At 38.0% G+C, this 18,359-nt stretch overlaps 1 protein-coding gene across 1 annotated transcript in view; it reads left to right on the top strand.

Moving 5' to 3' along the window:
- The first annotated feature begins 1,473 nt into the window (after positions 1–1,473).
- skila (SKI-like proto-oncogene a) overlaps positions 1,474–18,359 on the top strand; it is a 49,738-nt gene continuing 32,852 nt past the window's right edge. Inside the window, exons 1-2 of the mRNA XM_017351932.4 lie at positions 1,474–1,528; positions 3,197–4,471. Coding sequence (XP_017207421.2) covers positions 3,350–4,471 — 1,122 coding nt within the window. The 5' untranslated portion in view covers positions 1,474–1,528; positions 3,197–3,349. The remainder of the gene's footprint in view (positions 1,529–3,196; positions 4,472–18,359) is intronic.

Raw genomic sequence — 18,359 nt, 5'->3', positions numbered from 1 at the left:
CCTGAATTAATAGCCTAAATATAACAGGTAAGACTTTCTCCAGAACAAAAAAAAATATTACCAGACATCTGTTAAACATAATTTGTAAAATATTTTAAAAAGAAAACAAAGTTCAAAGGAGGGCTAGAATACTGACTTCAACTGTAAATTGTTATTGGGGAAAGTTATTTTTCAAAGTAATGCATTACAATTTTTAGTTACTCCTCAAAAAAGTAAGTTACATTACTAAGTTACTTTTTATAATAAGTAATGTGTCACGCTACTTTTGAGTTACTTTTGCATTACCTTTTCTGACCTGGCTGAGACTTGATCTGTTTCAGATCTTGCAGGATTTTTTCCTTCTTTTTTAAAATAAAGCAGCTCTGCAATAAACATCGCACTAAATAACCTACACCTTCATTTACCTTTTAAAAACACATCATAAAATAATAATGTAGGATAATCTTATCTTTTGAGAACTTCCTGACCCTCAAGGATATATGCCTATACAGGTAATAATGAAAGTCTAATGCAATGTGACTACTACTTTTGTCTTTTTTGTGCTATTAATAAAGTAAAATCACTATCCATTGAGACTATAATCCTGTTTTCCTTTTCTGTGATTCGTTCAGAATAATAAGAAAACTCCCATTGCAGAAATATAAGGCTCTGCCATGTTGGTTTCTGTCTTTTCCTGCATTCTATCATTGAGTGTGGGATTCAATCTGACATTTATTTTATTTCAGCCATTTGTTTTTATAAGCTAATTAATTAAGCTAAAAAGTCACTCAAATAGTATTACTTAATTTTTAAAAATATGCATTACTCATTACTTAGAAAAGTAATATTATTACGTAACTCGTTACTTGTAATGTGTTACGCCCTCAACACTATAATTGTAAAACAGAATAATGTTTTATGTCTTTACCAAGTACAAAAACTGTGATGTTTTGCATGATATGTATTTCATTTAAACAGCCCATTTCAGATGAGTCATTATCTGTGAAACATTGACAGACCTCAGCTCATGCTGCCATTCATTATTCCTCAAAAATCATGCTAAGTCATAGCGTGAATGGGGATGTGGCTAAAGTTACTATTTAATTTCCATTTACTCCTTTCTCTTACCATAAAGTGATTCAAATTCAGCATGCTCCACTATGACTGTCCCTAAGTAGACAGCAAAACTCCCTTATTTCTAAAGAAATGTCCCTTGGTTAGTCATGTGTGCAAGCGCAAGTTACTAGTAGACCACAGATGACAACTGAACATGTACTACATGCATTACATTACATTTACTGTAACCTGTAAATTCTTGCAAAGTTCATGAGAATCTGGCGGCGCGCTGCAGACAGACAGGACAGACAGACAGACAGACACACATACATAGACACGCCCGCGCAACATCATCCGCTCCGCCAGTGCGCGCTCTCGCTGTGTGTGACGCGCGATCTGTCTGAAGGCTTTGAGTGTGTGCGCGTGTTGTTGACGCTCAGACAGACTAGAGGAGAGACCGAGAGAGACAGCAGAGCAGATCGTTCATCCTGAGGCAAGTCCCTTTAAAACCCACATCTGATTCGCCTATACACTGCGTCCATTACTCTGGTGGATCAGCAGTTTGTCGCTGTGTTTTTTAAAACCGTTTTGAAGGTTTGTAATAGTTAAGTGACGTTTATTTCTGTCTCTGAACGGGGATTTGTAGCGTTAGCTCGGTTAGCGCGTGCTAAAGGGTCTAAATATTCTAGCCGCACTGCTAAAGCTGTCTGTGCGAACGAGCCAGTTTTTCAGATGTTAAACCGGTTTTGGTGCTGTCAATGAGCAATAATAATTTGCTTATAGGTGGCGTGTGAATTTTTGAGATGTGTGTTTTGATGTGCCATTTAAAAGGGTATAATATACGTGTATATTATGTGTTTAACCTGGTCATATTGGTGATCGAGCTGGGAGTATTTGTGTGATTGATTTAAATCTTAGATATGATCTATATTGTGTTTAATACAAATGTCTGTATTTCTGTTTTTCAAAAACAGTTTTGGGGATATCGCTGTTTAACGTATTTTGAGGGGGTGGTCAGGTGTCAGACTGGCTGAATGGTTGGCAAACGTTTCACTGCCGAATGAAGACATGGGAATGGATTTAAAATAGAAGCTTTCGATGTCGTGTTGGGATATTTAATGTGTAATAGCCGTGATCAGGTTTTCTTTTCATGTGAAGGGTTTTCCCGATTGCGGGGATGGTGATTGTCACACCGCGGGTGCTCAGCGCAGCTGTGCCCGGAGAAGGAGAGGGGAGAGACGGGTAGAGGCGGGGACAGAGCCGCGGTGTCCTTGCGGGGGTAAAAAGAGAGACGCTGTCATTCAGGGTTAAAAATAGACCGCGTTTTGCCAGTGTTTCTGGAAACTGGTTATTTTATGAGGAAATGAAACGACGTCTGCGGTCAGGGTCAGTCTGTTTGAGTTGACCCGCAAATCTGGTAACGTTAAAGCAAAACCAAGCGTTTATTTCGAGGAACTTGAGATTATTATGCTTTGGTGGCCCTTTAATTTTCGCCAAAATGAATGCATTCCGTTTGTAGAACAGAAACGCATGTTGTGATTCTGAAATGAAACGCGTTTTTCTGATGGATTTTGCCGAAACCCCACTGGCATGCGCTGAATTTGAGGCTGAGCTTTCATTTTGCCTTCATATTCGTGCTCGGAAATTCCGCCAGTTCAGGCTTTTGCTTGTACGATGAAAACATCCTTTTTTATTTACAATATAATATATACATTTAATCTTGCGTGGCAGAAGTGGTGTTTATGTGTCGTTAATACATTTTGTTTCAAGCCTGCTGTGGTTGGACAGGACTAAATGGCTGCTCGCTGTTAGTTACTGATGCTGTTGGTTATCTGTGTTAAACCGACGTTATTAGTGCACTGACTCATTTACCGCCTTGACGGATTCGGCATGTTGTCAGTAGAGAAAAACAGCGCACTAAACCAGCGAGAAACTGGCCTTAGATCGATTGCTTTCAAATTAGATTATCCTGATGAGGTGAAAATGTTTCTGTCGTCTAGTTTAGCACTGTGCCCAACGCTAAAACGCTTCTGGATGCCTTTTAATTGCTCTGGCAGCATTTTCCATTCATCCGCATTCACGTGGCTTCACATTCTGATTTGTGTTTGATTTAGTAAGAATTGTATTTTAATACAAGCCTTTTTTACCTTTTCATTCACAGGAAGCTCGTTGAACATTTAATTCTGTCAGCATCATGCATGTAGCTAGACGTAAAAGGATTTGCAACCTTTAACACAGCGAGCAAAGTAGGACCAACCCAAAGGTGTCGTGTCTGACGATTATTTTCCACCCAAGGAAGACCAGTTATCTGTGTATGGATATGGCCAGCCCTCAGACAGGTCTGAAAACCCCTTTTAAAGACCTGACCTCATTTAAAGGCAACATGAAGCGGCTGTACAGGGAGCGACTGGAAGATGCTCCCATTAAAAAACGGGTAATGGCAGAGATGCATTTGAAACGTCGCAGCCTGGAGAGCATCCCCAAACCCCTAAAAGTCAAGAAGGAGCGTGAGGAGCACACCAGCTCAGAAATGGACATGGAGGAAAGAGAATTCCACATTGTCGGAGCATCCAAGGCTTTAGATCTGAGCGCCGGCCTCAAGCACACGCTGGCACAGTTCACGCTGAGCAGCCAGAGCTCCCTGGGAGGTCCTGCTGCTTTCTCAGCAAAATCGGCACAGGAGTGCGCCTCTCCTGCTGGCATGGCTCCCCTACCGTCTCCCCCAGTCCTCGGAGGAGGCCCACTCTTAGTGCCCTGTGACAGCTCCACAGAGCTTACCCATTCTCTCCTTGAAGGAGAGTCCATCTCCTGCTTTGTTGTAGGTGGTGAGAAGCGTCTTTGTCTGCCCCAGGTACTCAATTCAGTGCTCCGAGACTTCTCTCTGCAGCAGATCAATGCTGTTTGTGATGAACTTTACGTTTACTGTTCGCGGTGTCATGCGGAGCAGCTGCACATTCTCAAGGTGCTGGGCATTTTGCCTTTTAATGCACCTTCCTGTGGCCTGATTACCCTAACTGATGCCCAACGGCTCTGCAATGCCCTGCTTCGCCCAGGTGCCACCATCTCAGCAGATCCCAACAGCAAACTGCCAGGCCAAGGCCTGCTGAAGGAGAGTGACATCAGTTTCCAGGTGGAGCACCAGTGTCTTGGCAAGTGCCAAGGCCTGTTTGTGCCCCATTTCTACGTCCAGCCGGATGCCCCTTGCATTCAGTGCATGGAGTGCCAGCTGCTGTTTTCCCCACAGAACTTTGTAATGCACTCACACAAGTCCCCTGACAAGAGGACCTGCCACTGGGGCTTCGATTCAGCCAAGTGGCCCTGCTACCTTCAGCTGGGGCGCAAGCATGAGGGCACACAGGAGGAGCCACAGCTCAAGCAGCTGCTGGACGAGATGAAGGAGAAGTTTCACTACCAGCTAAAGAGGCCTCTGGACAAAGTAAGTGTCTTTTTGTCTTGCATGTGTTCTGGTTCACTAAGGTCAAGTTTTGCTTCATGTTCACAAGTGGATTTGCACGTGTGTGACCAGATGGTAATGTGTGATAGTCCGCAGAGGAGACTGTTTGCTATTGTCTGGGCAAGGCTGCAGTTGTTTTGATAAACTAGTGCTGACCCAATTTTATGGGGTGGCACAAGCAGGTGACGCTTGCTTGGTTGGGACGTATGGCCGGAGGGAGGGAATTCCAGTTGGTCTGGCTGAAGGGGAAGTACATTATCTTCCTCTCAGGTCAGTACAGGGTCAGCTTTAGGGGGTGGATGATGACAGCACACATTAAAATGGTGGAATTTTGTTACCTTGGATGTACAAGGTTTTCTAGTACCTGTATTTTTTTTTTTTTTATAAATTCCAATTCAAAAATCTGTATTTAAATATTCAAAGCATTAAAACATATGCAACAGCAGTTTTACACTTACCCTTTCCATCCAAAATCATTAATTAATATATGCATAATGAGATGATAAGAATATAATGGATAATAATATATATTTTTGTATTTAATCTAGTCTATCTAGTGGCAATGTTAAGTTTAAAGGAAATGGATTTAAATAACTTTTTTCTGATTTCCAGTCTGAGATTGTACTAAATGATCACGAACAGTGTTTTTCTGCACACATACCACTTTGTTACTTCTAGTATTTTATCTACAATAGGGATGGGTGGGTATAAAATTCAGACGGTATGGTAACCTTTGATAAAAATATCATGGTTTGGTTTCACAGTATTGTGATTACTGCTCTAAAAAATCTTTTGAAATGTCTAAGTAAAGCAACAACGTTTTTTTTTTTCGCTTTGAACACAATGGCTCCGTACAAAATCACATACTTCCATAAAAACAGTATGCGAGCCGAGTAGTATGTTTGAATTCATAGAATTCGAAAATCAGTATGTGAGAAGTATCCGGATGACCTAGAGTGCGGTGAGATTCTGAAGTGTGTATCCGATGGACGCTTCGCTATCCCATGATGCACCGTTAGAGAATTTATGAATGGGAGTGAAGCGGGTATGTCACGTGATAATGACAAAATGCATCTGTACTACGTCCAAGCTCCATTCATACTAGCCACATTACTACTGTATAGAACGTCCGTTTTTGTCGGGTTGTAAATTTAAATTCAGATGCAGTACCTACTAAGTAGTAGGCGATTTTAGCCAATATATTTTGTTTTCAGAAACATTTAAAATATTTCAGAGCAGTAAACATGTCAGGCTAAAGCCTGGTTTAAACTTCTGCGTCAAGTAACCGGCGTAACCGACGGCGCATGTAACGCGCGTAGCTGTGTATTTATATGTCTGCGCGCTGTCTCTGTTGATCTGCATTAACACTTCCGAAACGCTAGTTGGCAGTGAGGTGTAAATGTGCCTTTTTGTCGAGTTTCTTCACTGTTTTGCTTTTCCTGAACGCTTCGGGGATGTACAAGTGGCTCAAACTCGCTCATTTTGAGGCAGGAACTGGCGGACGTGCAACAACTTTAACTATGAGGTAAACCCAAAACAAAACTTTCCATCCGGAGCTCCTTCACGGAACTCCACACTTGTAAACAATCGCTCTATCAGGCTCGCACCATTTGCGCGGCTCTCTGTCCCGCCCAGACTCGTCAGCGCTACCAAGCCGATCAATCACAGAGCTTGCGCTAAGCGTCATTGCCACGTGTAGTTAAATTTTTTGAGAGGTGCACGTCAGCGTCGCCAACGGCCACGGTGAAGGGCTATGCGTCAGCGCCGTAGCATACGCGTGCATTTGACGCAGAAGTATAAATCAGCCTTAAATAGTTCAAATGAACCATTGACTTTTGCTGTTTTCATTACTCTTAAAATTTATTTACATTTTAAATTTAAAACAGCATCGTTGAATATCTTTTCTGCTGGAGATACTGTTTTCCCAAAAAAGTAATAAAAAAAAAAATTCATTTCAAAATGTCAATGTCCCATGCCTAATCTACAACGGCTACAATGTTTCGAAAATCTTGCACACTGACAGGAAATCAGTGTTGACAAATAAAGTTCTATATTTTCCCATCTGTGAATTTGTCCCTTTAGATGGGGAAATTCCTGCATTGTGTAATTGCAAAATCCAAAAGCAGAACACTGGAGATTCTTCCACTTTCATAATGCAACCTTTGAAACAAAACTCAACAAAGTGTCCTCGTGCTGTAGAATCTATAGAAAGGTCAACCTAGTGCAAAAAAAGATCTGTATTGTTTCCCTCCCATTGACCAGCCATGTCTCATGACCCACTTGACCAAGCCAGAGCTTTTCTAGTTTTTTGTGCTCATGTTAGACAAAGATTGACCCCCTGTCGGTGCTGCCAGAGTCCCTTTTTTCTTTTTCGAATGCAAGTGGCAGCAGTTAATGGTTTAACCGTGCTGTAATGTTCCAGCACACACAATTATTTTTCTTCCGTTCCGACGAGAGCAAATGATTGTGTTCTGTCTGTGTGTGCGGAAGAAAAGCCTCAGTCTCTCCTGTGTGCTTATGCAAGTGTGCCGGAAATACCGTCTGGTGTCTCGTCTAGCACCCAAACCGCATTCCTCCTTCCACCCTCCCCCAACACACACTTCATGTACTAAAACAGACCTTGAGTCTGTCAGTCATACAGTCACATCTGCTACACAGACTGACCTCACCCTGACACACAAACAGCCAGCTACACTGTAACTCTCGGCTCACTTCTGCTTAACGCACACTAATGAAATTGATTCACACGCACACGCTAAACTTCCCCTGAGAGCGTCTCTGCTCCGCTCAGCTGAGGGTGAGATATCAAACTCCCAGAAACACGAGTGAGTCACTGACACCTGCTCTTTGCACAGCGAGCTGTTAACTGCCGAACTCCCGACACGTCCCTGTCTGGCAGTGTCTTGCACCTGACTTCATGCTTTTTTTTTCCTTTTTTTTTTTTACTTCCTGTAAGCTCTTAACTTTGAGTTTTATTTTAAGATGCAATGACCCAAAAAGGGATAGTTCACCCAAAAATGTATTCTGTCCTTATTTACTCACCCTTCACTTATTTCACACCTGTCTTTAGTTTATTTTTTACACTGCTCAGCATAAATGAGTAGACCCCATTTTGACAATCAATAATTTTATTCACATCTCGGTGAATATAGGCAATGTATTTTGGTGCATTTAAACAAAACAGATTTATTAAACAGAAATGTTTATTAAAATAGTATTTTAGTCACCAAACCAATTTAGTAATTGAAAGATAATACAGTTAAATTCAAGCAAAAAAAATGCAAAAAAAAAAAAATGTACAAACTACAATATATCAACAACTTTTTTCAATTTTTTTTCTTCTCTTGATTTTTCCTCATTTTAAAATTTGTATTTAATGTTTCTCTATAACATATGTGTTTGGGTGTACAAGTTTTTGTATCATTATCGTAAGTTATTTTGTTAGGTAAGTTCCAAATTTGGCTTCAGTACTGACTAATCTAATGTATTATGCATAAATATAATATTGTATAGCTTTATATTAAAATTATAAATTTGAAAGATAGATTTGTGAGGGGTCTAGTTATATATGCTGAGCACTGTATATTAAAAACAGTGGAACTTTTTTTTTGTAGATATCTGAAAACCTTGTAACCATTGACTTCTATAGTATTTGTTTTTCCTGCTATAGAAGAGAATGGTTTAAGGTTTTCTTGAAAATTTCTTGAAAATGTATTTTTTTGCGTTCAGTGGAAAAAAAAGAAATGAGGTTTCATTTTCATGTAAACAATACCTTTTATTGTGTTTTACATGTTCTAACACAGTTTTTTTAGCGTTATGATCTTACATACACAAATATATGTTGTTTTAAAAATTATTTATGATTTTTACAATTTATCGGCACACTATGTTTTCCTTGTAATTAGGCATGGGCCGGTATAAGATTCTAACGGTATGATAACCTTAGATAAAAACATCACGCTTTGACTGTATTGTGGTTACTGCTCTAAAATACATTCTTTTTAAATGTCTGGGTAAAAACTGAAACTTTTTTTTTTTCTCCTTTGAATACATTATATTATATTATAGTTTAAGAGACATTTAAAATATTTTAAAGCAGTAAACATGTCAGGCTAAATAATTCAAATGATTCCTTGACTTCTGTTTTAATTTGTTTCTAAAACTTTGTTTCTTCCCTTTACCATTTAAAACGGCATCTTGGATATATTTTCTGCTGGAGATACTGTTGTCCTAAAAAAAAATTTCCAAACGTGTTATACCTTGAAAATGGTTATCGTCTCATGCCTATTTGTGATACAAAAATAAAATTTTATTAAATTCTAGGTATCTGATAAGTTTACAAATTAAATAAGATTAAATTAAAATATTTAAAAATAAGATTGCAAAAACACTTAAGCTAATATTTCCCATCTTTGCTTTGCTTTTAAAGTAAATATAATAACTAAAATAAAAATAAAGCATTTTTTAAAAATTACTATTAATTCACAGATTACTAAAACAATGTTCAAAAATATTCTATTAATAACTTGCAACTAAAATTTGCAACTGCTAAACTTGTCTTCAACTTACTTGTTCCAGTTTATTGCCAAGGCAGAAACGTTTTTAAAACGTAAATTGTATCTCACTTTTTTCCTCACATTTTAATTAACAATCACTGCTTAAGATTGAAGTGATGTCAAGTACACAGGCGCTTGCAAGATTTGTTAAACTGCTTTTGGAGGAACCGTAAACAGGCATATGTGCTTACGTGAAAGGTCATTACCTAGACGCTGAGCTTACACGGGTCTAGCCGCTAAAGAGAAACAACATATGCATACTCTTCTGCTGGTGTCCAAATCAAGAAGTCACTGTTATGCGGGCGTCTGTGTGTGTGTGTGTGTGTGTGTGTGTGTGTGTGTGTGTGTGTCTGTGTACGGGAAGCAGGGCAGACAGGCTCATCAGTTTACTGGGTGAAATGTTAACTCTAAACATCTGTGATGCCGGAGCGGCAGAACAAGTGACTCAGAGTTTCCACAGGTGTCCGCGTGGATGTTGGTGACGATCAGACCCTCATCACAAGACTTCAGCACACGGCACTTCAGTCTGCTCGGATGCAGTCCTCTTCCACTTTATCAAGGACACTGACTCCCCTGTCTGCTGTGCTTTTGGAAACCCTGGCTGGGTTTTTTAAAACTAGTGAGTTGACCAGAGGAGGTGGCATATTCTGGTGGCATAGTCTATAAGGCCCTTAAATTCAACCTAGGTTGACAGATCGCTAGATTTTGAAACATGCCTGAAATATTTTAAGATTTTATTGCTTATTATTTATATAAGTATATATATATTTGTTTTCAGAGCATTATCAAAAAGCTTAATAAAACTACAAAATGGAGCATATTTCTGAGAAAATTGGTGATTTAAATATCCCTCAAATAGCAACAATAATAACATATTAATTACAATTACACAGCAAATTCCTCTGAGTATATTGTACTCAGTTCAGAGAGCATTTGGTCCCTCAAAGGACAATTATAAGTAAAGTTGCTCTTTGTTGAGTTGCTTAATGATCCTCTGCTGAGATTTTGAGAGATTCAATCTTTTATATTTCAGTTGATTTTATCAAAGGCTGTGACTGAAGTCAGTTGTAGTTTTGTGTTTCTCTTTGTGTTTGTTTATTAACAGCAGGTGTTCATCATCAGTGCACAATCATCACCTTATTAATCCTTTCGTTGTCTCATTAACTTGTATAACTTTAATTTAATTTAGAGAAGAAGCAAATACTATCTAAACTAAGTGAATTTTACTTAGAGGATTTTGCTGTAAATAATAATGAAGTAAAAAATATTTAGTTTTAGAACTTAAGAGATGTCCAGTTATTTTTGTATTCATTTTGGTGAAATGTGCATGCTTAAAGATGCTGCCTGGCTAGGTTTTGATGCACAGCTGCTGCTCCAGAGAATTCAGCGCAGGAACCTTCTTGGACAGTTTTTGTGTTTTTGTAAGTCTGTATTTATTTGTGTTGTCAAGCGCTGTATTCGGTTAGGGTGTCTATTCACCTTATTCTTGGCCGACGAGTGGCGCAGCCATTTGAATCTTTTTGGCTTGAGATTTCCAGTCTCATTCACTTCCATTTATTTTTAGACATTAAAAACTGCTCGTTTCGCTGTTTGATGTTGCAAACTGATATTTTCTTATTATATTATTCTACTTGGTCTGTATAGTCATGCAAACATTTGTTTGTAGAGCAAGTAGTTTGATCGTTTTCTGCCGTTTATTATTCCTAGTCATTTCTCCCATAGGCGACTGAATCGTAAGTTCTAAAACAATCGTCAAAACAGGCGCACTTCCGCATTTTACAATAAGGTCAATAGAGCACGAGTGGTTAAGGCTCATATGCTATATAGGGACCACCTGACAAGAAACACTATAGGAACACTTGTCGCACTGCTTTTTTTTCCTATTTACCAAACACAAATATATTTAGCTTTCTCACCCCAGTTTATATTTAGATTGATTTTAGAATTTCTTTCTAAAATGATTTCAGTAGTCTGCTTGGCACTTGTCAAAAACGATGCAAGTCACTGTGCATTCACACCGAGGGTGGCGAGTGTGTCAAAGTTCACTCTGGCCACCCTGGCGACAACGCTGTCTGACTTTACAGCTCCGGCCGCGAGAATTCACTACATTAATCTTGTATTTAAAGTTACAATCCCACATTAAAAGAACATGCTTTCTAGCGTGAAAGTGTTGTGTCCCTTTTATCAAATTAATTTAACAACGAAAAATGAAGTTGTTTCATGTGGTGTGGTTTTGCTCCACTTATCCAATATGTGTCCATATGTCGAAAATATTAAGTTGTTGTAGTTAGCATGAGATACCTGCTTTTTTTTTAAAGGAAAAAAACAAAAAATTAATGCGCATCACACATTTCCTAAAAGAAAACTTTGTAAATAATTGGAAATCCAGTAACCGCAATAATCAAACCCTTGGGAACAACTGTGGTCAGAACCAAAGTTCACAGGACTGTGTTCTCTGGACTCCTCTCAAGCGGTGGACTTGAACATGACTTGTTCCGATTGGTTGCCACTGAACTGCATCACAGCACATTACTATAACGTTGACTTTATTTCAACTCTCCTCGACGCCCACAACCGTGAAGACTTGTCGCTTATCGCTGCAGGCTCCCATTGAAAAAGAATGATTTCCAGCTACTTGGATGCTCTCGACGCCTTTGGTGTGAACGCAGTCATTTGGGCATGTGCCTGTACTTGGAGTTTTCATGATCCCATTAATTTAGCTGTCCTAGTCTTCCCACTTAGGTGGCATACAGTTAGCTCATGTGTGTTTGTTTGATTGTACGACAGTGATAGACATGCAGCTGTAATGGTTTGAGGGCTGGTGTGCCGTGTAGACGTGTCTGGCAGACAGATGGAGTCCTGTCGATCTCCCACAGAGGATGAGACAGCGACTGCGGTGCAGACACCAGACAGCTGCCTCTCTCTCTCTTCCTCTTTCGCTCTCTCTTTCTCGGTTTGCGTCTCTCTGTCTTCCTTTTGTAATTGTGAAATCAGTGACTTCATGCACCTCAGGCGAGGAGGCTAATTCTTCCACTATCGTGCTCTTATTTCCACTTTCATTTTTTTTTCTTCCATTTTAAATCTGCGAAAGAAAACCTGTAATTTTCCTGCCTAATGTATTTTGTTCTGCCGTCCTGTAGCTCGAACCGCAAACCTCATCTCTGACGTACCTTCGTTGTCAGATTTTTTACCCCCCTTGATTTTTTGCTTCCTATCTAATAGCTGCATTTCCTTTTTTTTTTTTGCTTTGCTTTGCTTTGCTGTTTCCATTTAGTCATGTGAGACACACCACTTGTTAGGGCTGGTGCGATTTGGCCTCAAATGTTGATTAATTGAACATTTTAACTCTATTACGATTGATGAACGATTATTTCGTTTATTTATTTTATTTTTTGTCCTCCATAGTTCCTTAAGTTTTATAGGGTAAATAAGCTCACATATCACAAGAGATTTTTGAATGAAGGGTGCATTACTTGATTTCAAAATAAGTGAACGAAGCACAAGCTACAATCTCTGATTATTTATTGAACTTCAACGTTGAACAACCGAAATTAAAACACACATTGCCTAAAACTTATAAAAAATAAAGATAAATAAATAACTTGCTCTTTTGGAAACAAAATGAATTGTTTTCAACGTTTTTCATATTCAAAGTATAAAATAAGCAGCATCTCTTCTAAATAAAATAACCTATCTGTATCCTGTAAATAATATTTAAGTTTTGAATCTTTTTGAATAAATGATAATTTTATTGTAATGGAAAATATGCTGTCTCAAGGCATTCAAAAATGTGAACAATTAGTGGTTTTAAATGTTGATTTCGACTACTTAACGATTAATCGCCCAGTCCTACCACCCTTGAACTAGTTCTGGTCCTCCAGTTTGACTGGATATATGGTGATGATAATTGTAATTAAAAGTGAAACTGACACTGACTTGAATTGTTTCGAAATGTGCATTGTTATTTGATGTTTGACGTTATTTCAACCAAAACACGAAGAGAGAGTGGGACATGGATTAGCTCCTCCCCTTTGTAAAACAACAAAGGAAATTTGCTCTATATATGTGAAAGTGACAAATTACAAGCTTTACATGTTTATATCAGCTTTATATCTTCTAAATGCAAATTTTGTCACTGTTTTGGGCACACTAACTTATAGATATCCTCCTACTATTCTGCCATTTTGGAGAAAAAGTAATCGTCCATCGATTTGTTCTTTTTGCTGTCGTGATGGCAAGCAGCTGCTTTGTTTTTTAATTATTTATTTAAAAAGCGCAATAACATTGAACCTGAAAGATGACAATACAACACTTACTAACACAATCATCAACACTTTTAATAGTTTATTTTACAGACTTATAATATGCTAAAGACTTGTTCTATTGGAATTTTCATTCCAAAATGGCCGCTGCGACACTAGATGCCGCGGCGAGTTTCCCAAATCACACTAGTGTCGCCTCTTAGTTATTCCATGCTCATTGATGCAAGTGTACCTGGGTTCAGAAGGAAAAAAGACTGTGTGAACACAAACCAGCAGAGAAGGTGGCAAAGGGGGGCAAATCGAACTTAGGTTCGGTCCAGGCAATTGAACCAAGTGTGAAAGCGTGCTTAATCTCATTAGACCTTTAATGGTAAATTTAAGCTAGACAAGATGTAACTTGAAGTAGCGTTGAATTGTAAAGCTTCAACAAATATAATCATATCTTTATGATCAGATGTTTCTTACAGTTGATTTCTAACCACTGCCTAATACCATATACCACACACATACCATCATGTATTTGTGTACTTGTTCTGTTTTTAACAAAATACACATACTTAAAATTATATTCAAAAAGCAGTAAATAAAGCATCGCACACACTGAAGTCACTTTCCAACCAAATAACACCTGATTGTATGATTTCCTGTTAAGATTACTGAATTTAACTTCCTAATTTTTTTTCTTTTAGCAGAAAAGGATTAATATGACTGTGCCTTCAGTCCAGTTTTACAAAGATTTCTGCTTTATTTTATACTCCCTGTCTGACCTCTGCAAACATGGCATTTTCAGGAATTTGCTTAGCATGACATTGTGTCTTTGGAGCTTTATCTTCATCCAGCATGTGTTTGGTGAGATATTGAAGGGTAATGAAAGGTCAGAGGTGGAAGAGCCTCGCGGTTTTGTCTGTTTGATGGAGGTTGTTGAGCTCCAGGTCTGCTCCAGTGTAAATATCAGAGACTCCAGTAGATGCAACGCAAGCCCTCAAAATAAGCAGCAGAATGACCTAATCAGTCTCTGTTTACATAAGGGGAGCGGAGGCCACTGAGTGTGTGTTTATGGGAGAGAGTGAGAGTGATTGAGGAGAATTATTGATCTGGCTCGAGTGGATGAATTCAGCAACTGTGTGTTGGAAAGAGAGAGAGAAACACAGTCTGAAGAAGAGTTAGACCCGATAATTATCATCAGTATATGATCCAGGATTTTTGACCTGGGAGATTTCTCAGTAGGCAGAGTTTCCAAGTTTGAAGATGAAATGCATGTCTTTGTGTTTTTAAAAAAATCTGCTCACAGCTACAGTGCATCCGGAAAGACAGGTCCTTTGTCTTCATGCTTGGTTTGTGCTTTGACAAGCACTATCAACCCTTATATAGGACAGGGCTCAACAATAAGGACTGCCCGATGGCCCGGGGCCAGTGTGTGAGATGCTCGGGACAGTAAACAGGATCGTTACTGGCCTGATCGGGCCACTGCTGCCTTGTCACTAAAGTTTTATTTGCCTGTGACTATTTGTCAATTGCGTGCAAATACAGTTTTAGAATTGAGAAACAGTTTGTGCTTTCAAGCCTTCAAATGCTACCTTCTTGGTTCTTATCCGATTGGATGTTGTGAGCATGTTATTAGTACAGCGAAGAGACAGCAACATGGCGGTAACATCAAATGATGATGCTAAAGGAAAACATTTGTTTCTAACATCTTGGAAGCAGACATATACGAGCGTACACCATGACTAAAAAAATTAAGTTATGTACAGTTTGCCGTCAGTTTGGCCGGTCTTTAGCCATCTTTTATTTCAAAACACTTTGAATTTTGCTCATTACACTTTTATTAACATTTTTTAAATATTTAAATTCTAGATTTACAAACATTTTGACACGTTTTCGTTTTATTTGTGGCTAAGAAATAGCTATAAACTTTTTTTGGTGGGGCCAGTGAGAATATTGGCAGGGCAAGTAAAAATCTGAACCACTGGTCCGATTGGGCCAGTAGAAACAATCCTTAGCGTTTGAACCTTGTAGGACCTTATATAGAAAGGTGTATGCGTTTTCAAATCAACTAAATTTACCACAAGTGATCTCCAATTAAGCTGCTGAAAAATCTCAGGAATGATCAGTGGAAACAAAATGTACCTGAGCTCAGTTTAGAGCTTCACGGCAAAGGCTGTGAATACTTATGTACATGTGATTTTTCAGGTTTTTTATTTTGAATAAATTTGCAACAATTAAAAAAAAATCACATTGTCATTATGGGCTATTGTGTGTAGAATGTTGAGGAAATAATTTAATCCATTTTGGAATAAATCTGTAACAAAAAATGTGGAATAAGTGAAGCGCTATGAATACTTTCCGGATGCACTGTATATACGCAGATAAATGTCGAAATGCTAATAATACATACAAATGTTTAAACGGATGAATTTGAACAGATGACAAGTGCATATTTAGGCTACTTGTGTATATATAAAAATAAAAACCTGGCAGGTGTCCGATTGAGGACATGCTTTTACTCTTTCCTTCTGCTCTATTCAATGTAAAGCTTTTATTTTATAGTTTTGCCACCAAATTCAGTGCAATCCATGTGCTCACGTACTCTGAGGTCTGTTCATTTATTCCCAACTGTTTGTCCTCATGCACAAACAAATCACTAACTAACTCTAAAGCCCCCCAAAGAAGCACACACTCTGAGATTTGGCAATCTGTCCTATTTATATAAAGCCCAGAGTTCCTGTTGGCCGTTAAGACAACATATTCCTCCCTGTTGGCTCAACATTCGGACGCTGTGGGCAGAATGGGGGCCCTGCCCTTTGTGCTCAAGCTGGGAATATTGTTGTACCGGTCTTTCGGCAAGACCCTGGAGAAGAGCCAGCGGCCAGAACAACCCAAGGATGGCGCAGACTGCGGCTAACCCAAATTTGTTAAGACATGCTTGACTGTTGAGCCAGGTGGTTCAACTGACATGGAAAAGATTGTCGTCACTTTTTTTCACTAGAAAAATTTCATGCGCTCAGGAGACATGAGCAATACCCTGGATTAGTTTGTTGTCATAGTAGCACTTCAATTTGGCAGCAGTGTTTAATTTATTCTTTCATGCATCAGGCATTGAGAGTAGAAAAGCTAAATAGGGTAGATGAAGCAATCAAGCGTTAATAATACTGGTCATTTGTTCATTTACATTTATGTATGTTTTTGCACAAGAATTTTAGGGCATTTTGAACTATAGGAATACAGTGGTCCCTCATTATTTGCGGGAGTTACGTAAAAAAAAAATCCTGCAATAGGTGAAATCTGAGAAGTAGTTACATAGCTTGCTAATATTACATTTAATGTTGCTAGTGTTTATTTTAAATACTAGCATTACCTACTACTATTTTCTTTAGGTATTGTTTATTCTTTATATACTACCTCTTTAAACACTATTGTATTTAATCAGACATTATTATTTATCAGATCAGCTTTACTAATTCATTGGATTCTAGTAGGCTACCTATTAAACTCAGTGGTCCCTCGTTATTCGTTGAAGTTACATTCTAAAAAATAATCCACAATAGACGAAATCTGCGTAGTAGTCCGCTTTATTTTTTATAGCTATTATAGATGTTGTAAGGCTGTAAAACCCCTCACTGCACACTTTATACACTTTTCTCAGTCAGGCATTAACATTTTTACACTTTTCTCTCTTGTTTAAACACTCTCAAAGTTCAAACCTTTAAATAAGTCCAGAGTTATAGAATGAAGTCAAAGATCAAAACCATTTGATCTTCATTTATTTATTTTATAATAGTGCCCTAAAGCTGCGTAACTTCTACTTTTCTTTAGCATGTTCAGACGTTCAATATTTTGTGCAACGATTAGCATCGCCTTTTTCCTTTGATGGCGCAAAATGTTTTGTCGACATTTTGGAGAGAAAACTTGCAAACATACATTGCAAACCAATCAGGATGCAGAACGCAATGAACACAAGAAAAAAAGCATGTCAAATTATGCTAAAAAGCTGCGAAACTGCGAGGGATCACTGTACATTCGAATGTGTACTTTTTTATGCCAGGACTATAGGAGCTAAAAATGTAACGCAAAGTAAAACATTTTTTAAAAAATTCTTAACTTTTTATTTGAGGTTAACAATCTGAAGCTTCAAGGTGTCCCTCATAATACAGCTACTAAAAGGCAGAAATATTACTTTACAAATTGTTTTGTACATGCATTACCGGTCAAAACTTTGGGGTCCGTTTATTTTATTTATTTTATTATTAATTTTAATTAATAATTAAAATTAGTGTGTTCAAGGCAGCATTTATTAAATGTAAAAAAAGTTAAATTGTTAAATATTTATTTATTATTTACTGTATGTATTTTCAAATGAAATTACTCCAGTCATTGTTGCTTTAATTACGATTTCCATTAATAATAATAATCATAATATTTAATATTAGAGTGATTTCTGAAGGATCAAGTGACTCTGAAGGCTGGAGTAATGAATCTGAAAATTCATCATTAAAATCACTGGAAATAATTATTAAATAAATGATAAACAACTTTTAAACAGTTATTTTATAGTGCAATAACATTACACAATTTTACAGTTTGTACTGTAATTTTTATTAAATAAATACAGCTTTGGTGAGCAGGATAAGCTTATTTTAAAACATTTAAAAATCCTACTGACTTTAAACTTTGGACCGGTAGCATAAATCATCTATAAATATACATACTTTTCAATATTATCACCGGAATTAATATGAAAACTGAATAAATATATATTTACACAGAATTACTTAATATTTAGACTGAATGATGGGCTGAATTTTTTTCTGCTGGTGCAGATTTATCATGGGCCTACTTATGACATACTCCTCTCCCTCCTCTGTGCAAATCCAGCATTGGGTGGACTCCTATTATATACTCCTAACCGGGACGCACAGTAAGTCCCTCTGCTCTACAAGACCGCCTCACCGTTCTGGCAAGTTATGTATCTTAATGTCTCCTCGCAGAACACTGAGAGCGCTATGATTGTGTGCTCACACTGTGGTCGAAGACCCTTCTGACGCATTCCAATGC

The sequence above is a fragment of the Danio rerio genome, chromosome 2 (genome assembly GCF_049306965.1).
Source record: "Danio rerio strain Tuebingen ecotype United States chromosome 2, GRCz12tu, whole genome shotgun sequence".
NCBI classification, from domain to species: domain Eukaryota; kingdom Metazoa; phylum Chordata; class Actinopteri; order Cypriniformes; family Danionidae; genus Danio; species Danio rerio.
Note: the sequence above shows the minus strand (reverse complement) of the source record. Positions and strands in the feature narration are given on the sequence as shown.